This window comes from Nicotiana tabacum, chromosome 15 (genome assembly GCF_000715075.1).
Source record: "Nicotiana tabacum cultivar K326 chromosome 15, ASM71507v2, whole genome shotgun sequence".
Classification (NCBI taxonomy): Eukaryota; Viridiplantae; Streptophyta; class Magnoliopsida; order Solanales; family Solanaceae; genus Nicotiana; species Nicotiana tabacum.
In genome coordinates this window covers 91,892,950-91,915,297 of record NC_134094.1, presented here as the reverse complement: position 1 = coordinate 91,915,297, position 22,348 = coordinate 91,892,950, and the positions used below count along the sequence as shown (strand labels likewise).

The following is a 22,348-nucleotide window of genomic DNA, read 5'->3' as shown; positions in this document are numbered from 1 at the left end:
AATGCTTGTTGCATTTTATTTTTATTTTTTTTGTAAGAAAAAATTAATTGAACTATTTAGACCAAATATTAATGAACTAACTCTAGACTAAACAACACACACACACACACACACACAACACACACACACACACACACACGTGTGTGTGTGTGTGTGAAAATTAAATATTTACATATACTTTTAATATTACTAAGAAAAATACCATAATTTATTAAAATTCTAATTAAAAGAAATCATATATTGTTTGTAAATTTTCTTTTTCTCTTTACAAATAGAAATAAAATATGTATTTTAAGAATGTTAATATATAACTTTCCTCAAATGAAACCTATTAAAAGTAAGATAAAAGTTTAAAATATCAAGATTAGACCTAGAAAAAATATTTACACTAAAATAGTATAGAATTCGGGTGTGGTAAAAAATTAGTTGTTCGCAGCATGCCCCTCTTTGCTTGGAAACATGAAGAGTTTTCAGGCAAATAAAAGTGAACAAGGTGACTGATTTTTGACCTCACTATTATTTAAAAAGGAAAAGAAGAGGTTACGACCGAGCCTTGGTTTTAGGCAGCCTACATATCCCGGTTTGTAAGGGAAACAGGTCACATGTAGTTCAAGTGGAAGAAGAATAATGGAGTAAGCTTAGATGGAGAGTCCAGTGAAGTTTTGTCGAGGTTCCGATCTGCGGTACCTACTATTTCATCAAAATGCAGAGAAAATTACATACTCTTGAAATCTAAGAGTTACAAAATTCCTATCTAAATACCATTTGGAATCTTGTCTTGATTCTTGACTTGCTTCCCCATTGACTTTAGACTGAAACTTGAAGCTCTCGGTGTAATAGACTATGAAATATTCTCATAGGCTTGTTTCTTGATCAGCTGATGAGAAGATGGATCTTGAGACCCTATGTCTCCGCATGCATTACGCCAAAGCTGGTTGAGGCTGGTATTGAGATCAAATATTCCACTTTCTCTGGCAAGAGATGGAATCTTATTTTTGCACATCCAATCCGTACTTTGCAGAAAAACCTACAAGTCATCACAAACAAACAAAACAAACAAAAATTTTCTGCAACAGTTTGCACTAGGAAATTTTTGTGAGTTATTGAAAATATATAAAACTATCTTTGCTATTGCACAATAAAGGATTGAAAAAGACACGAGTTTCTTCCTTCTTTTTTTTTGAATAATATGGGATGTCATATCCTATGTTAATACGAAGGAAGGCAACCAGGGGATGTAGTAACCTGTGTTGACAATAAGATGAAGCTCGTGGCACTCTAGGATACTACTAGGGAATGTCGTACCCTATGTTGGCAATAAAATGAGGCTGGGGGCACTCTGAAATGCTACTAGGGAATGTCATACACTATGTTGGCAATAAAAATGTATCCATGGGATGTAGTATCCTGTGTTTGGCAATAAGATGAGGCTCGTGGCTCTCTGAGATGCTACTAGGGAATGTCGTATCCTATGTTAGCACTAAAATGCAACCAGGGGATGTAGTACCCTGTGTTTGGCAACAAGATGAGGCCCGTGGCTCTCTGACATGCAACTAGGGAATGTCGTACCCTATGTTGGCAGAAAGTAATGCAGCCAAGGGATGTAGTACCCTGTGTTGGCAATAAGGTGAAGCTCGTGGCCCTCGGGATGCTACTAGGGAATGTCGTACCCTATGTTTGCAATAAAAATAAGGCTCGTAGCACTTTGAGATGTTACTGAGAATGTCGTACCCTATGTTGGCAGAAAGTAATGCAATCAGGGGATGTAGTACCCTGTGTTGGTGATAAGATGAGGCTCGTGGCACTCTGGAATGCTACTAGGGAATGTCGTACCCTACGTAGGCAAAACATAATGCGACCAGGGGATGCAGTACCCTGTGTTAGAAATAAAATGAGGCTCGTGGCACTCTGGTATGCTACTAGGGAATGACGTACCCTATGTAGGCAATAAATAATGCAGCCAGGGGATGTAGTACCCTGTATTGAAGATAGGGTATTGATTCCCTAAAATTAAACTAAAAATAACATGATTATATGTATATTGGAAGAAAAACAAGAATTTTGAGAACTTCTTTTGGTGGGGTTCGTCCCTTCACGAACTGTTTCCTAAAACTGTTCAGTTCCTGTTTTGAACAAAGAAAGATTCGTTAGTTTTAAAATGGTGGTCAGTTTATGGCCTTGATTTCTTGGGTGACTTGACCTTGCGTCCATTACACTTGTTAAAAAAACTAACTCAGTCGATGGTCGTACAAATTGCCGGGAGATTCTATCCTTACTTTCTGGAGATCTTCTTTTTCAACATCGAAACCTGACTATTTTGTGCCTATCACCATTTGTATTTGTGGTGCAAACAACCTTGCTCCTAAAAATCTTTTAACTGAGTAACTTTTGTTGACCCTTGGAACATTGTTCAGTCCTTCCAGCCTTTTGCTCGTCAAGGAAAATCACATATGGCTTTATGCCTTTGCCCATACGGTTTATGCCCAACAATCTTTGCTTTATATAACGGGGAAACTGTAACTAATTTTGTGGCCTTTTCTTTGCTTTGCTTTGACAAAATTAGACTGAAAGGGACTCAAGAAAGTAATGCAAAAGAAAACAAGAAAGTGAACTAACAGGTATTACAACTTGATCAAGAAGTGTCCCTTTCAGGGGGAAAAAAAGGACTTATCTGGAGGAATATGCTGACTTCAATGAATATGACATGCATTTTGGACTGGATACCCGATCCATTTGAATCTTCTAATTCTCGAAATCTTTGTAAACTTCACTTTGAAACTGAGTTCTTTGTCTTAACCATCCTTGTGCCAAGATATATGAAGACCTAAATCGATCAATGATGCCCTTCGTGGGTTTTCACCAATTGACCTCTCTCATTTGTCTTTCTCTCAACTCACCATTGCCTTATAGTGCCCGTGAGTGTTTTCACTAATAAGACTCTCTCATTTATTTTTCTCTTTTTACCATCGCCCTACAGTGCCCATGAGGGTTTTCACCAATAGGACTCTCTCATTTTATTTCTCTAATTTGGTTGTATATGATCCTAGTAATCGTATCCTCCAACTCTTGAAAATTCTCGCCAATTGATCGGAAGGACTTGAAAGGATTTGGGTAAAAAGAATTTGGATTGAATTACAACTTTGGAACCTTTCGAGCGAAATCATCGCCGAACCATTGTGACATCTGCCCTAGTTTTCACTTTTGGGGGAATGTGGATTTTTGTTTTGGTGTGACCGAACCCTAGATTGAGGCTGCCTACGTATCCTTTCGGAATCAGGTCGAACGTAGTTCAATTAACATGAACTTGTTTTGATTAATTTTTTTTTTTAAAAGTACATTGGTTCCAAAAGAGGGGAAACCAAAGAAATATAAACAAGGCTTCAAAGGGATAACTAGGGTTGACCAGTGTTTGGGTAGGAGAATGATAGCCTTTCGTCATCCCAACCTGAAAATGCTAAATATAAGAATGCCCCAACAGAGCCATGTCATACATAGTATCTCTTGACCGCATCTGCATTGACGGATATATCAGTCACCTTTCCTTCTATATCTGCCAAGTGTAGAGCTCCTTTTGACAATACTTTCTTGACGAGGTAAGGACCTTGCCAATTTGGGGCGAACTTTCCTTTTGCTTCTTCCTGGTGCGGAAATATACGTTTCAAAACAAGTTGTCCTATCTCGAATTATCTTGGGCGCACTTTTCTATTGTAAGCGCGTGCCATTCTTTGTTGGTATAACTGACCAAAACAAACTGCCGCCAATCGCTTTTCATCAATCAAATTCAACTGTTCCAATGGGGACTTCACCCATTCAGTGTCCTCAATCCCTGCTTCAATAATGATTCGGAGAGAGGGAATCTCAATTTCAGCAGGTATGACTGCTTCAGTTCCATAAACCAATAAGTAGGGCGTTGCGCCAACTGATGTACAGACAGTTGTCCGGTATCCTAAAAGAGCAAAAGGCAGCTTCTCGTGCCATTGTCTAGACCCTTGGATCATCTTCCTAAGAATCTTCTTGATGTTCTTATTCGCAGCTTCAACAACTCCATTAGCTTTGGGACGGTAAGGAGTAGAATTGCGATGCTCAATTTTAAATTGTTCACATACCTCCTTCATCAGATGACTATTCAAATTAGCAGCATTATCTGTAATAATGGTTTTTGGAATACTAAAACGACAGATGATGTTGGAGTGAACAAAGTCTACTACTGCTTTCTTGGTAACTGCTTTCAATGTAATAGCTTACACCTATTTGGTGAAGTAATCAATTGCAACCAAGATGAATCTGTGCCCATTTGAAGCTTTTGGCTCGATTGGGCCAATGACGTCCATTCCCCAAGCAACAAAAGGCCAAGGAGCCGACATAGGATACAACTCTGAAGGTGGCGAGTGAATCTGACACTCATGGCACTTGCGAACAAAACGAAAGCAATCTCGTTCCATAGTAAGCCAATAATATCCTGCCCGAAGGATTTTCTTTGCTAGAACATATCCATTCATGTGCGGACCACAAACTCCCGAATGCACCTCATTCATAATCATTTCAGCTTCTTTGGCATCCACACATCTCAACAAATTCAAATACAGAGTTCTTTTGTATAGGATTTCCCCACTCAAAAAGAAACCATTAGAGAGTCGCCTAATAGTTCTCTTTTGATCCATGTTAGCATGTTCTGGATATTCTCTTATTTTTAAAAACTGTTTAATATCACGATACCATGGTTCACCATCTGGTTCTGCTTCAATTGTATTGCAATAACCATATTGATACCGAATTTGAATTTCTAATGGGTCAATGTGAGTATTACCCGGATATGGAAGCATTGAGGCTAGGGTGGCCAAGGCATCAGCTAATTCATTGTGAAACCTGGGAATGTACCTGAATTCGATGGACTTGAACCTTTTGCTAAGATCCTCCACACATTGTCTATATGGAATGAGCTTGATGTCTTGAGTCTCCCAATCACCTTGAGCCTGCCGAATAAGCAAATCTGAATCTCCCATCACCAACAATTCATGCACATTTAGATTTATTGCCATGTTCAGACCCATGATGCAAGCTTCATATTCTGCTGTGTTGTTTGTACAGAAAAAACAAAGTCGCGCCGTAGCAGGGTAATGTTGCCCAGTAGGTGATACCAGAATTGTCCCAATCCCTACGCCTTTGATGTTGACAGCCCCATCAAAGTATAGTTTCCAAATTTGACTGTCATCTTGGACTACTTCTTCAACTAAATTAACCTCTTCATCTGGGAAATATGTGTTCAAAGATTCATACTCATCATCAACCGGGTTTTCTGCCAGATGATCAGCCAAAGCTTGTGCCTTCATGGCAGTGCGAGTGACATAAACAATATCAAACTCTGTGAGCAAGATTTGCCACTTTGCCAATTTGCCTGTTGGCATCGGCTTCTGAAAGATGTACTTCAGGGGATCCATTCGGGATATGAGGTAAGTTGTATAGGCCAAAAGATAATGCCTAAGCTTCTGGGCGACCCAGGTTAAGGCGCAACATGTCCTTTCCAAAAGAGTGTATTTGGCCTCATAAGTGGTGAACTTTTTGCTCAAATAATATATTGCTTGTTCCCTTTTGCCTGTGGCATCATGTTGACCCAGAACACAACCAAAGGAACTATCCATTACTGACAGATATAAAAACAGAGGCCTATCAGGTTCCGGCGGGACCAAAACAGGGGGATTTGACAAATATTCCTTGATCTTATCAAAAGTTTCTTGGCACTCATCTGTCCACTTGATAGCGGCGTTCTTTTTCAACAACTTAAAAATAGGCTCACGTGTGGTTGTAAGCTGTGAGATGAGCCTACTAATGTAATTCAACCTTCCGAGTAAACTCATGACTTCTGTTTTGTTCTTCGGGGGAGGCAGCTCTCGAATGGTCTTTATCTTGGAGGGATCTAACTCAATGCCTCTTCGACTAACTATAAAACCCAAAAGCTTCCCAGAAGGAACTCCAAATGCACATTTGGCTGGATTGAGTTTGAGATTGTACCTTCGTAGCCTTTCAAAGAACTTTTTCAAGTCTTGCACATGGTAAGCTTGTGTTCTCGACTTAATGATCACATCATCAACGTACATTTCAATCTCTTTATGCATCATGTCATGGAATATGGTAGTCATGGCTCTCATGTAAGTTGCCCCTGCATTCTTCAAACCGAATGGCATGACCCTATAACAATAAGTTCCCCATGGAGTTGTGAAGGCGGTCTTTTCTGCATCTTCTTTATCCATCAGAATTTGGTGATATCCGGCATAACAATCCACAAAAGATTGGATTTCATGTTTAGCACAATTATCAACAAGGATATGAATGTTGGGTGGGAAAGTTGTCCTTTGGACTTGCTTTGTTTAAATCCCTATAGTCAACACAAACTCTGATTTTCCCATCCTTCTTTGGCACTGGCACAACATTTGCTAACCATGTAGTGTATCGGACGACCCCGATCACATTTGCACTTAGTTGCTTCGTGATTTCTTCTTTAATCTTATCACTCATGTCTGTCTTAAACTTCCTTTGTTTTTGTTGGATTGGTGGAAAATTAGGATGTGTGGGAAGCTTATGGACCACTAGATCGGCACTCAAACCCGGCATGTCATCATACGACCAAGCAAATACATCTCTGTACTCGAACAAAACTTGAATTATGGCATCTCTCGTCCTTTGTTCAGTATGAATGCTTATTTTTGTTTCTCTGGTTTCTTCAGGACTTCCCAGGTTAATTGCCTCAGTTTCATTTAAGTTAGGCTTATTCTCAAATTGATCCAATTCCCTTTTTATTTCTCTAAAAGCCTCATCTTCGTCATACTCAACTTCTTGATTCATTATTTCGAGATTAGACAACTTTTTAAGATCTGAGCATGAATTCCGCATGCATGTGATATTTTTAAAGACAGCATTATCGAAACTGAAAATGATAAGAAATTAACAAAAATTAGGAAAATAAAAAGATAGAATTTTACTACGAAAATGGAACTTCATTTCATTGAATTTGAAAGGATAGAAGGGTTAACATCACAGCAAAGCAATTAAACTAAAATATCTGGATTACAACCCTTAAAATAATCCAAATACAGAAAAAACAACAAAACAAGCTACCAAGACTCCTTCCTGATGGGACGAGGAGTTGCTTCCCAGTTGCTGAGCGATGTATCTGGACCAATTAGTTGAACACTTACACGGCTAGGGCCCTTCCCAACTTGAACCATATTGATCTCATAGAACATCTCTTTGAGACCCTGGCAAACTCCGTCAATGGCATCCTGAGTAGAAGGATTTTGGACTTCTTCAAATTGTGGCTTGACAAAAGAGTAGGCAATGTGAGGGATTGGTTTGGACAGATTCCAACCATTCTTTTTGCGGGCCTTGGCTCTGTCTATGTCAGCTGATGTTGGTTTAAAGCCCAAGCCAAAGGTATTTTTCTTCGAAAATGGAGCAATGGGGTTCACAATTCCCTGCAGAGAGGATCCCAATCCTTTTCCTAGTTCATAGCTGTTCCTCAACATCAGCGAAGCTATCATCATAAATGTGGCTGAAAGACGGGGATGCAGAATTGGTTTTCCTTCTTCCACTTGGTCCACTTCAATCACTTCAAATGCTTGATATATGATGGATTCACATCCTTCCTTGGCCTCGATATATGGAATGGACGGGTCTTTATAGACGGATGAGTCGTCCTCCCCATGAACAATAATTTCTTGCCCGTCACACTCGAATTTGACCATTTGATATAGGGTGGATGGTACAGCTCTGGCCATATGGATCCACGGCCTTCCCAAAAGAAAATTATAGGAAGTTTCCATATCTAACACTTAAAAGACAATGTTAAAATCAACCGGGCCGATTGTCATGGTGAGTTCGATTTCCCCAATAGTGTCTCTTTTTGAACCATCAAAAGCTCTGACGCTGACATTACTGGTTCGAATTTTGTTTGTGTCAATGTTCAGCTGTTGTAGAGTAGAAAGAGGACACACATCTACACTTGAGCCTCCGTCAATCATGACTCTTTTTACGTAGTGCCTTTCACATTTGACCATAAGATGCAAAGCTCTATTGTGGCCAGCCCCTTCCTCAGACAAATCATCATCGCTGAAAGTAATTCTATTTACTTCAAAGAATCTTTCAGCTATTTTTTCTAGCTGATTCACCGTTGTCTTTTCTAAGACATATGCCTCGTTCAGAGTTTTGATCAACAGACGACGATGCTCTTCTGAATGCAAAAGCAGAGATAACAAAGATATCTGAGCAGGAGTTTTCCTTAGTTGGTCAATGATTGAGTAGTCTTGCATTTTCATCTTCTTAAGGAATTCCTCCGCTTCTTTTTCTGCAACGGGTTCTTTCACTGGCAAGTGACTTTCCCTGGCTTACTTAGCTTTTCTCAATTCCTCTGGTGAATAACACCTTCCAGAGCGGGTCAAGCCCCCCATTTCACCTGTTTCTTCAACTATCTCTTTTCCTTTGTATGTCATGACAGTCTTGTTATAATTCCAGGGAATAGCTTTTGTGTTTGTCACTAGGAGTTGGGCAACAGGTCGGATCATGACTGGCTCTGTTATATTCCTCAAACCATTATTCAGAATGATCTTTTGAATGCCCCCGGGGATGTAAAGTTTTGGCCCACCCAATTGAACCTCAACCTTTTTTGTGCTTCCAGGAACATAGAGAATCATTTTTTTCAGAACATGCCAAGTTCAAACTAGAACTCGCACCTTTCACCATCAATGGTGCCAATTGCGGCGAGCTCACTATCACTTTTGGTTCTGGCCCTATGGTTCTAACAACCATCTCTGTCTTGCCAGACTGCTTATAATCCCGATCATCACAAATCATCCCAATAAAATGTGTATTATCATGAGTTGGGAGCGGATTGTTTGTGATATTAGGAGTATCCTCATTGTTTGTTACCACAATTGCCTTTGCTTCAATCAAATTTTCAATGGCTTTCTTTAATGTCCAACAATTTTCGGTACTATGCCCTTGGGTGTTAGAGTGATACTCACATCTTGCATTTGAGTCAAAACCTTTTGAATTTGGATTCACATAACGCGGCATAATAGGTTCAATCAACTTTAACTGCATCAACTTTCGAAATAGGCTTGTATACGATTCTCCAATTGGGGTGAACTCTTTCTTTGGCTCCTGTTCTCTCACATATTCTTGTCGGGGACGAGGATTATATGTTGCCTGAAAATTCGGCCGGAGTTGACGGGAGCCTTGTGGAATCGGTGCCCGCCATTGTTGGTGATTGAGAGGCCTAGCATAAGCCTGAGCATTAAACACTGTGTATTGTTGCAGGGGAACTGAGTATCGGGGACCTTGAGGTGGATAATAATGTTGAGGAGAATTGGATTATCCTTGTTGGAATTGCACGTAAGAAGGAGCTATTCCTCTTTGAACTCCCCCGAACCCAGATGCCATCATGGATCATTCCTCCTTCTTTTTCGGATTTCCGAAACTGCCTGACCCGCTTTGAATTACTTGTTTGGTCGCCTTAAGGGCTGCCTGACTCACAATTTTACCTAACTTCATGCCATTCTCTACTATTTCACAAATCTTAATCGCCTCAGCAAAAGGTTTACCAATGGCGGCCAACATGTAATGGAGGTAATCAGGATCCTGAGTTTGGAGAAAATAGTCAATCATTTCTACCTCTTTCATTGGTGGTTTGACCCTAGCAGCCTGCTCTCTCCACTTGATTGCATATTCTCTGAAGCTTTCTGTTGGTTTCTTCTTTATGTTGACGAGAGAGGAACGGTCTGGCACTATATCAATATTGTACTGAAACTATTGGACAAAATCTTGAGCCATGTCATTCCAAACGTGCCAGTGAGAGATGTCTTGATCTATGAACCACTCTGAAGCAATTCCTGTCAAACTTTCCCAAAATAAGCCATGAGCAATTCTTCTTTGCCTCCCGCTCCCCTTAATTGGTTACAATACCTCTTCAAATGGGCAACGGGATCACCATGCCCATCATACTTGTCAAACTTGGGGGTCTTGAAGCCGGGTGGCAAATGAACATGGGGAAACATGCATAGATCGTTAAACGAAACACTCTTGTGGCCCCCCAAACCCTGTATGTTTCTCATGGTTTGTTCCAAGCTCTTCATTTTTCTGGTCATTTCCTCTTGTTCCATATTCTTTTCGGGCTTTTCGATCTCAATTGGGAACACGTTATGAGGAGTATGCTTGTATGAATCTGGAACCTTTAAAGTCAGTTCTGGAGAGTAATGTTGGGCATCATGAGCATCCAGCTGTGGATCATTATTGGACTTTTGAGCAAGAGCCGGTTGAGGGACAGTGAAAGTATGGACAATGGGTATAGTAGGTGGGTCATTTCTGAGGGGTGCGATTGGAGGACGCGGAATGGAGGTACTGGGGATAGTGGGAAGGTTAATGCTCGGACTGAATCCAGGTTGGTGCAATGGGTTACTTGTTATGGAGATAGGCACTTGAGTGTCAATTGACACATTATGAAGATTATCCGAAGGCCCTATGGGTAGTGAGGGCGGTGCTTGTCCATTCACCCAGGCTTGGTACATCTCTGTCAATTGTCGCTTCAACACTCTTACTTCTTCAACTAGTCCTGAACCTTGTTCAACCAATTGTCCATGGACATCATCATTATCTCACTCATTCTCACTGTTGTTTGCCATTCTAATTTTTCCTTTTAATCTCGTGTTGTAAGGGTGAGTCGCCAGTTTAAACCACAAACCAACCACCTCTGTTTTACTTTATCTTTTAAAATGACAAACAACAAACGTGTTAGAGTTAGACATTTTGCAGATATTAATCACACATTATATGTCATGCACCTAATGCCATTTTCATTTCTAAAATGATCTTGGAAGGCTTTATGCTTCATCTCGGCTTATTGATTTATTGGTTTATTTTCATCTTGAATTTAACGCTTTTTATTTTTCATCATTTTTTTTTATAGATTAATTATGGTTATGATCGCATCCAATGAGGATTGCCTACGTATCATGACGCCGCATGAATCAGACCATTACGTAGTTCAGGGGAAAACAATAATAGTAGTTTTTTTTTTTAACAAAACGAAATAATACAATAACAGAAAGGACATTACATTGAAAATGACTTACCAAACTCTAACAAGACTAAAAGACAGCGATTTTAAAGATTCAACAATGACTCAAACTAAAACATAACTACTACATGAAAAGTTCTAACAACTACGACTATAATTCAACTCCACAATCTTCTTGCTTTCAAACACTGGAACATCTGCTCATGGTGGGGCTTGCCCTGGTTGACCCCCTAATGTACGGTACATCCTTTCTAACTCTGCTGCAAGATGACGGGCAAAAGTAGGTGCATGCTCCAAAAACTTCTCATAATCCATCCCTTGGCAGTTCACATAACTTTGAGCGGTATAAACAGCCAAATTATGGACTTGCTCTTTGAAGTACTGGAAATTCTGGTCTCGATCTTGTAACTGCTGCTGGCGAGTGGTGGCTATCTCCCTTATGTGGCCCTCACGATCTAAGGCTGACTCCAACTGAGCCCGAAGTCTAGCCTGCTCGAGTCTCGCCTGAGCCATCTCCCTATCAAAATCTGCATGCTGGTATTCTCTATTGTACCTTCTCATTTCTTCCAACTGTGCATGGAGCTGAGCTTCTGAACGTACCCAATAGGCCTTCTCTCTCTCGAATTGAGCCCTCTCTTCTTCAAATTTTATTACTTGGCGATCCTTACTTGATTCGTCCTTCTCATTTAGCTGTACGATCTTTTCCTTGGCTTTGTCCAACGCCTTTTCAATCTTTGCCAAGAGGGAATCATAATCTTGCACCTTTTCTCATCAGATTGGCAATGGTTCTCTGGTCTTTCCAACTTCTCACTGGCACTTCAGAGGCTTTCTTCATCAGTTGAAGTTGAGCACGAAAGGCTTCATTTTTGCGGATCAGACTCTTCTTTTCCCCTTCGGCTTCTTGTTCTTGCAAGTCTTTCTCAAAATTGAGGTTTCTCAGCCTTTCTTCTAAGGCATGAATAGTTGTTTTATATCCCTTTTCCCGTTCACTTCAGGCCAACCGTTCTTGGATTTTATCATCAAAGGCTTGAACATGCGGCCTTTTTGTGGGCCTTTTGGGCTCTGGCACATCATCCACGCGAGACCTCTTCCCAAACCATATAGCATAACCCGAATCTACCTCACCTCTCGCAGGATCTGGCACCTGAGTATCACCTTTCAAGTAGCGACAACCATTCCAAATTTGCTGGATTAAAGCTTCGGGGAGTGGGGCTTCGGGGTGTAGCTCAATCACTTGCACACTCAAATCTTCATCCTTAGGTACTACTTGGTACCTTCCTAGCTGTCTTAGAACTCTATGTGGCGCATACGACTGGACACTTCTCAAACCCAACAACAACAAATAACTTTTTAGGGCCGACGTGTGTATCACCTCTCTTACCGGGAGCCATCCCAAAGTCCACTCAATTTGACTTGCATTTAAAGATCTTAGGTGGGATATCCAGGCTTCCACCCCTTTTGGAGAGTTGTAATCTTTTACTCTTTCTTCGTAACTCTCAATGAAATTGTCCTTGCTCGGACCATAGCTCATGAACTTGGGGTGATGTCGGAGATGCTCAATCAACCATATTTGTAACAAAATATTGCACCCTTCGAAGAATTTTACCCCGGACTTGCACAAAGTCAATGCCCGATAAATGTTTGATAGAATGGTCGGGGCAAGAGTGTGATGTTCTTTGGTAGTGAGGACCTGTACAACCCTGGCTATGCAGGTATCAATTGTCCGCTCCTCGTTTGGGAAGACCATAATTCCCAGAAACGCCACTATGAAGGCGAAGCGACGATGAATTTGCCATGTGTCTTTGTTCTGCTTGTTGTTAAGGCCCTTTTCATGCATTTCAAACCCATGTGGCTGCTCGAACCTAGAGTACAAGAAGTAAAAAAAACAACACCCTTCGACTACGTTGGTCTTTCTAATTTGCTTACTAATGTTCAGAAGATCGAAGAATCGGTGTACAGAAAGAGCCCTTAGGAATATGAGCTCCTGGTTTCTCAAATCCCTGCCAAACCCGGAATATCCAGCCATCTCTTCTAAAGTGGGAGTTAGCTCAAAATCGGAGAAGCGAAAGATATTGTGAACGGGGTCCCAAAAAGTCACTAGTGCCTCAATCAAATCGTCCCGTAGTTTAATTTTCATAATATTTGTAAGGGCTCCCAGGTGTTTGGTGACCCATTTCTGATCATCTTCTTCTAAATCATACCACCACATCTGAAGCTGAAGTGGAGCCTCGTCTACAACTGTGAATGGTGTGTTCTGGACAGTGCTCATTTTGTACCTGTGGGTGGTTAAGGTTAGGGTTGACACTAGTCTCAAGAGACAGAACCAATGCACTCCTTTTGCAAAATAATCTTTTGTAAATAACTCAATTTTAAGAAAAATCAACGAGAAGGGGGGCTATTTTTGCAATTGTGACCGAAGAAAGGGTGGCTATTTTTGCAACTATGGCCCCTTCTTACTTTCAAGGATAGCTTTAGGGCCGGGGGAAGGGCATTATGGTAAAAGTGATTCCCAATTGACAGACACGTCCGTTCTTGCGAGAACAACCCTTCAACAATTTTGAAGATGTTCTAAGGCTATTCCGACAGGAACGATTTGGGATTAACCGAAGTTGGGTCTGCTTATTTGTTTTTTGATTAAAAAAACACTAGACACATTTTTTTTTTATAGTTATTTTATAAAAATGGGGCTGAACCCTATGAAGGTTGCCTACGTATCTCACATCCGGTGAGAATCAGACCCGCGTAGTTCGTAAATATTTCAGGAATAGGATGACACTTTTTTTGAAAAATTCAGGCTTATATTTTTTTGGGGTAAATACTGAGATTTTCGAAAATCGGGTAAATTTTCTCCCTCATATTTTCTTCTTTCCGGTTTTTCCTCAATATTTTTATATTTTTATTTATATTTTAGAAATCGGTCAACATGCACAAACCAAATCAAACATAATGCACAAGTAGCACATAAGATGCATCAGGATGGTCATGTAATTCTCGAGTACACATGTCCTAGACGGACCCAACCCCTGTGTTGAGTCCCCAAAGTCAAATGCACATGATGCAAACAAACGTTCCTACTAGGGATCCGGCATGAGGCTATGTTATTCTAGGTTTAAACCTGGGGGTGTGTTCTAGACATGGCTTACCCAAGCGGACAACTCGAGCCGAGGTGGGAGCAATGTACCGGGAGCACGAAAGTCTACCCGGCCTAGTTACTGACCCAGCCTCGTTCTAATTGGTATGACTTCTAACAGAAAAGTGGGCCACGCGCACGTGTGCACCATAAATTCAGAAGACTCGGAAGGGAGGTGTGAGAGGACAATTTAATACAGTTCAAGTAATATCAAAGCGGTAATTAGCACATTAGTCCCAAAAATACAGTAATAACATCAAATCAATAAAGCCAAGTATATATCATATTACAAGCTCGAATTCTGAACCCTGAACCAGAGATTCTGGATTCGCGTTCCCCAGCAGAGTCGCCAGAGCTGTCATACCTCCTTTTTCCCGAGGAGATAAGGAAATTTTTCTAATTAAAATGACATTAATTGAAATGGGATTATTTATTCAATTTCAGAATCGCCACTTGGAATAATTTATGGTGTCCCAAGTCACCGGTTTATTTTAAATCCCAAATCGAGGAAATTTGACTATGTTCTAAAGTCTGCAAAACCAGAAGACCGGATAAGAAATTCTGTTAACCCGGGAGAAGGTGCGAGGCACTCCCGGATTTCGTGGTTTTAGTACGGTCGCTTTATAATCATATACCTGGCTTAATTATTTGTTTAATTACGTATTTTAGAACCTATGTGCGTTTTATCTTTTACCGCTTTTAATTACTTGATTATTCGTGATTATGAAATTATCTCAAAATGAGTCACGCGTACGTATACTCATTTCGTTCGGCGCGTCAAGAATCATGTCACGCATACGTGTACACAATTAATAACACTTTATTATTTTAGGATTGTTCGGTTAAAGTCGCGCGAACGCGTACCTTGATTTATTTTGAGAATCATAATTATGTCACGCGAACGTGTACACAATCACGATAATAGATTAGAACACGCCTAAAACATTTTACGAATATTTATAAGTTAATATTCTAGGCTAACTTTGAGATTATTTGTGAAACAGAATTATGTGGAAAGCATGGTGAACTTGAGGGTGTGTGTTTATTATTTTAACTAATTTACTAGTGAAGGAAAGTATTCCAACTATTCTATATCTTACCAAATTGAGAATAACTACATCTTCTTGGCTTAAGTTACGTGAAAAGGGGTGTTGGAGTTCAAATGGTTAAGATGAGTATTCATGGAGTGTGGATGTACTCACCTGAATATTTGATTACACGTGATTACGTTTCCAAATGAATGAATATAACACTTCACGGAATTTGAGTTATAAAGTACATATATCACTAATTAAATAAATGAATTCGAACATTGCTTCTAGAAATATACTGTTACTTTAGCTAATCCTGCCCAGTTTTTGCAAAGTGCCTTCTAGAAATGTGCCTTCTCTTATTGTTATCTACCAATGACAGAAAACTTGTTTTGAATTTGTGAGACTGCAAATCAACCCAACTGGTATGCCTAGCAACCTAGCACTATAGGATTCATCATTAATTAAAAGCCTTTAAAGTAACTCAAACAACAGATAATCTTATACTCTACTGATATCACTTAGTGTATTAAGCTAAGAAAAGAAATTCAAACATATTCATCACATTAAGCACCCAAAAACGTGACAACAATCAGATACCAGCAGATAGTGTTATCAAACTAAAACAAAAGAGAAGAAAGAATGGACCTCAAGAGCAACAACTCTTTGAATCTGAAAATGTTTAGGACCGGAAACCTTGGACGCGTCAACCTCGACGAACGACTTAACAGAGACCTCGGACAACGTCCTTCGGCGACCTCGAAGCTCGCCGGAAAAAAAAACTCGGACTCTGACCTCGAACATTTTTTTTTTGAGTTTTTGTTTCCTGCTGGGTCTTGTGGTGACGGGATGAGAGAAACTCAGTTGCGTTAATGGAAGAAAGGAGAGGGATGTTGTCTTTTGGAGAGCAAATTTGCAGTTAGGTTTTGATATTTCTAGAGATGCAAATGGCTTTAATAATGAAGGGAAGATGAAGTGATGCTCAACGGGGAAGATGATGTTGTTGTGGTGAGTTTACATAGCTATGGAAAATAGAAAATTAAAGGAGAAGATAATTATTTCACAGTATGTTTTTTTGGTGCTGGGATCTTGGTGAGGAGGATGATAGGCGGCGCTAGGTTTTTCTCTATCCGTCCCCTCTCTTCTTTTTTTTTTTTGTGTCCTTTTATATATGAAATGGGATTATGCATTCGGAGATATGAGGGTGAGATCGTGTGTGTATGTGATGTTGTGGGTGTGTGATCATGAGATAATAGAGGGAAGAGGTTAGAGTGAAAATCTGCACAATATCCGAAAATAAAGCAATGTAACTGTACAAGAATCATGGATGGATTGAATCTCTTTTGAAAGTTACATTTGTTACCAAAATGTAAGGGTCACGTGAATGCTTGTTGCTTTTTTTTTTTTTTAATAAGAAGAAATTAATTGAACTATTTAGACCAAATATTAATGAACTAACTCTAGACTAAACAACACACACACACCTATACATATATATATACACACACACACACACGTGTGTGTGTGTGTGTGAAAATTAAATATTTACATATACTTTTAATATTACTAAGAAAAATACCATAATTTATTAAAATTCTAATTAAAAGAAATCATATATTGTTTGTAAATTTTCTTTTTCTCTTTACAAATAGAAATAAAATATGTATTTTAAGAATGTTAATATTTATTTTTGTAATTTTTAATTTTCTTAAATAATTGTAATTTTGACTTTTTTCAAATAAAATTTAAAAAATAATATAAAAGTTTAAAATATCAAGATTAGACCTAGAAAAAATATTTACACTAAAATAGTATAGAATTCGGGTGTGGTCAAAAATTAGTTGTTACTATGTAGCTATTATCATAAAAAGAAAAAAACAAATAGACCCTACGACAAGACGTCAAAGTAGTTCCTGCTCTTGCTTCGTTTGGGTGAAGCTAGAATTGTATCTTAGCTTGAACGACATCCCCATTTATTTGAAAATATATAGTTTTGTCTCCAACCAGCGCATATTATCTAATCCATTGCATAGCAGTTAGTTCTAGTCCGCTTACTTTCCTAAACCCTTGGAACAACTCAATATCTTGTTTGCTATCTTATTTCCTTGGAAGCATCTTTGTTCAGTGAAAAAAATAAGTTACCTGCTAGAGAATGCGTTCGTGACCTCGCTTGTTCACTGTGTTCTTATTTGATCATCATGGTAGGTACTTATATGGGGAAACTTCGGTTCATCCAATAGAATGTAGTAGACCTATATTGTCATTAAGCATAGGAACTTTCCCCATTGTGTCGCGTTTTACCCTAATAGAATGAATTGCTTGATTCCTTGTTTCATGTGTTGTTTCATGTTTGGCATACTCGGAACAAACAATTTAGGTTGTCATACATTGTTTCTCTAATTCATGGGGTTGTGAAACTACCATTTGTTAGCATAAATGCTCTATAGACATATTTATTACCTTTAGCCTGAGAGAATTACTGCTTCGCGGTTAGGAATGAGATATACTGTTTTAAGTTTATTCATATTTTAACAGTTTATTCATATTGTGATATGAATGTTTGGTTAACCAAAAAATGCATGGGAACACTCCTGCAGGTCAAACATGAACGGTATTTGCGTCTCCCTTTTGTTTCGTTTGGGCGCTTGGGGTTTGATCTTCCAACCCCAAGAGAAGAAGATGTTATTCATTCTCATTCGGTTCTCAAGCTACTTAATCGCTTCTGTTCTTCCTTCAAATTTCCCGTAAAAACTATAGGCAAACATGTAAGGGTGCTGGATCTGAGATGTGATTCATACTTGTGAGGAAACTGTATTTTCATTTTCCTTTCCTTGACAAATTTAAAAGAGGAAGATGAGAACCTAATTTTGCTGCAGTCATTAGGTCACTCGTTTTGGAATTGTACAGTGCAGTTCAAATAGTGCCTTTGTGACCACAGGGAAATAATTTATTTTTCTCAGTTTTTCAAGTTCCTTTATTCGGATGCATGCAAGTGAATGACATAAAACCTGCGTCTGGATTTTTTCTATATTTTTTTTGTGTGGTTAAAATTGTTGAACTGGATCGTATTTGCTTCTCATTTGGCTAGTATTGGATCTAGTGCCGAAAGAAGGTGAAATGTCAATAATTCTATTCCAAATTATACAAAACTATCTGAAAAACAAGTTCAAAACAAAAAACAAAATGTTCTTTTCTATTGTTCTATAATGGCAGAATTCGTGGAACAGTCCTCTAAATTTTCACTTTACAGAGAAACAAAATGTGTAATGTAATTCCTATCGCCTTCCCTTTCTATTTTTACTGTTGTTCATTAATAATATTAATTAGTTATTGTATATTGTATAAAATAACATTTATTAGCGACTGTATTTGGATGCTAGTACAATCAACCTTCTCTATAATAACCTCGTTTGTTCCGATATTTTTTGACTTTTATAGTGAATGGCTATTATACACCTATAACAACATTTAACGTTTAAATTTTGTTTGGCTGTTATAGATAAATATTATTCAAAAATTAATTATTTTTCCTTTTTTAATGTTACATATAAAAGATAAGAAAATTATTCAAATTTAAAATCTCAAAAGATATGCAGATTTCACTAGTTAAATATTGAAGAATGCTAATACATTATTAATAAACTCATAACTAAACGTATAAAGATTTAAACTATAAAGCGGACATTTTAAAACTGCCTAGAAAAACAAAATCTTTCAAAATTGATGGAAGAACTTTGTAATTGTAGCTTCTTTTGTAGATTTATTCTCTTACTAACACTTGAATTGTCGAAGTTTCGTGTCCAAATTTTCAGCAAAAAGGTATCCAATAGCTTTCCCTTGAAGACAATCGAAGAGCTTAACAGTAACAGAATAATTTTCTATCTAAATATTTTTTTGGAATTTGTCCAATGAAAAAGATATCATGTGCAAATCTTTAAATCTTATATCTTATGCAAGATAAAAACTTTGTTTAATGGAGAAGATTGCGTGCATATATTTTAAAACTATTATTAGGAATCTTAATGATTTTATATGGTTGTTATAGAGGAGTAATTTTACAAAAAGCGTTCTGCTATAAATATGAATGTTAATGTTATAGAGAAGTAAAATATAACTTTAAAAATCGGTTCCGAGGAAAACTTGACTTTTATAGCGAATGACTGTTATATAGTGATGCGATTATTGAAAGGTCTGACTGTATTGTTCATTAGTAATATTAGTTATTGTGTATAATAACATTTAGGGTAAATTACAGAAAATACTCCTGTAATATGAAGCAATTGCAAATATATCGGCATTTTAAAACCAAACACTTACACTCTTTATAAGAGTTCTTATCTCGCATAACTAACTTCTCGAATAAAAAGAGTGTTCTCTCTGAAATTTTGGGGTTTTGAAGAAAATGAAAGGAAAATGGTTCAAGTAATGAAAGAAAAGTCGAGTAGTGGATGCAAGAACTTCAAAAAAAATTGTTATTGTCCCTTTTGGGATAGTTAGAGATGACCATTTTTTAATTTCTTTACAACTTATGAGAAACATTAGCGACAATCCGAAAATTTTATAAGTTATTGCAAGCTTAAGATGACAATCTAATATTTTGTTTGTAAGGTTGATCAATATATGAGCAAACATTAGACCTAAGCCTAAGGTTGTCTAGAAGGGTAATTTTTTTAAGGGCTATATTTGCACAATATTTTTGAAAATAAGGATAAAATCTAAATAGTAATTTTGAAACAAACATTTGCGTAAATAAGCGCAAGAACTTGGACATTAATTTTGGTCAAGTTACTATTTTTTTCAAGCAAGAGAATGCTTATTTACTGTTTCAAACGAATTTTAAGAGTGTGTTTATGTCATATTAGACTATTTTATTAAACTTAGGTTTAGTTGACAAAAGAGAACAAATTTGAAGTAATTAGTCCTTCTAACTATATAAACTACATCCAATAGAATCACTTATATTATTTGCCGTTTTCTCATTCGCCAACCGCCACTATGAAATACAATCACCAAAAGCCCCGATCATCACAAGTAGTTTATTCGAGAAGTTAATGAATAAGAAATAAAGGATGGGTCCACATAGGAGTGTCAAACCGGCGGGTCGGGCGGATATGGCTCGGGTCGAAAACGGATAATGAAAAGCGGTTGAATTATCCGACCTGACTCATATTTAATAAGGATAAAAAAATGGGTTAACTGCGGATATTACCCATATTATCTATGACTTCTTGCATATAATCACTTTTGGGAGAATTCTTAGTGCCCCTAATTTGAGAAACCCCCAGTTTGAGACATTACAAATGTAAAAGTTAGATCTATTGGTTATCCGTTTTCTAAATGGATAATATGGTTCTTATCCATATTTGACCTATTTTTAAAAAGTTCATTCTAATTTTTAGTAAACAATATGAGTGGTTAACTGTTTTCTTTTAACTATTTTACCACTCATATGTCCACATAATAACACCTCTTTGAGCACACACTAACTACTTCTTCCTTTTTAATTGTGAAATATATTTTTCTTTTTAGTATATTACAAAAAATGATATATTTTTAAATTTGGAAATTATTAAATTTTTATTTTTTATCTTTATTAAAAAGATTTTATAACTATACATGTGATGACCCAAAATGTCATCTTTAAATTTAATAATTAATTACGTGTTCTAAGACCTCAAAAAGCACTATTTTATCACTCCTCGATTTGCGTGTGCAGTCCGTACAATCTTCCGGAAAGTGTTTATGTGAAAAATGGATTAAAAGGTGAAATAGAACTTTAAAACTCAATTGAGTTGACTTTGGTCAATATTTTGAGCAAACGGACTCAGATCAGTATTTTTACAATTCTAGTAGGTCCGTATCGTGATTTGGGACTTGGGCGTATGCCCGGAATCGAACTTCGAGGTTCCTAACCCGAGATATGAAAATTTGATGAAAAATTAAAAGCTTGAAAGCTTAATGATTTTTAAGAAATTACTAATGTTGGATTTATTGACACCGGGCCCGTATTTTAGTTTCGAAGCCCGGTATAGGTCCATTATAATATTTATGACTTGTCTGCCGAATTTGGTGAGAATCGGAGTTGATTTGACGTGATTCGGACGTCCGGTTGTAAAAATATAAGTTTTAAAGTTTTCTTGAAAACCTCATTTGATTTGGTGTCCGATTCGTAGTTCTAGGTGTTATTTTGACGATTTGATCGCGCGAGCAAGTTCGTATGATGTTCTAGGACTTGGGTGCATGTTTGGTTTGGAACCCCGAGGGCTCGGGTTGGTTTCGGGTGGTTAACGGATCAATTTTGGACCCGAGGAAACTGCAGGAACCTGCTTCTGGTTTCCTTCATCGCGTTCGCGAGGGGAGTCTCGCGTTCGCGAAGAGCAAATTAGGGCTGGCACATTTTGTGCTTCGCGTTCACGAAGGCTTGAGGTGCGAAGCTTCGCGTTCGCGATCGAAGCCTCGCATTCGCGAAGGGAAAGAGGCTAATAGGGAAATATGCCTTCGCGTTCACGAAGGGCATCTCGTGTTCGCGAAGGCCAAGCCAGGTAAGCTTCACGTTCGCGAGGTAGCCCTCGCGTTCGCGAAGAGTAAAATTGGGTAGCACAAATTTGTGCTTCGCGAACGCGAGGCACTGGCCGCGTTCGCGAAGGGTAAAAATCTTAGAAACATAACTTAAGTTTTAGAAATGGGGTTTCGACCCATTTTCAATCATTTCCAATTTTTAGCTCGGGTAAGGCTATTCTTGGGCGATTTTCACGAAAAAACAGTGGGGTAAGTGTTACTTATCCTATATTGATTATATTTCATGATTCCATACTCGTTTATATCATAAATCCGTGAAATTTTGAGAGATAAATTAGATTTTTATAAAATCTTCCAAAAACGAAAATTTAAGATTTGAAGGTTCATTTGACATCGGAATTGGATAAATTTTGTATTGGTGAACTCGTATCGGAACGTGTGTTCGGATTTCGTAAGTTTTTTCGAGATTTGAGACGTGACTCCCACTGTCGAATATTTAAATGAATTTTGAATTTTATCCGAAAAATTATTAAATTCATATGAAATTAATTCCTATGATTCGTATTGAGTATATCGAATTGTTTGTGAATAGGTTTGAATCTT

At 38.1% G+C, this 22,348-nt stretch overlaps 1 protein-coding gene across 2 annotated transcripts; it reads right to left on the bottom strand.

Annotated features, from left to right (window-relative positions):
- Positions 1-339: 339 nt before the first annotated feature.
- On the bottom strand, positions 340-16,465 carry LOC142169472 (uncharacterized). Of its 2 annotated transcripts, none has more exons than XR_012699359.1 (2): positions 15,875-16,465; positions 340-1,027 (listed from the first exon to the last, which is right to left on the bottom strand). XR_012699359.1 is itself a non-coding variant. In XM_075231005.1 (2 exons), the coding sequence occupies exon 2, from the start codon at positions 13,332-13,334 to the stop codon at positions 12,057-12,059; it is 1,278 nt and encodes a 425-aa protein (XP_075087106.1). In that variant the 5' UTR covers positions 13,335-13,341; positions 15,875-16,465; the 3' UTR covers positions 11,836-12,056. The 2 variants fall into 2 exon arrangements, 1 of the variants encoding a protein (XP_075087106.1); XM_075231005.1 differs by lacking the exon at positions 340-1,027 and adding an exon at positions 11,836-13,341.
- Positions 16,466-22,348: the final 5,883 nt, after the last annotated feature.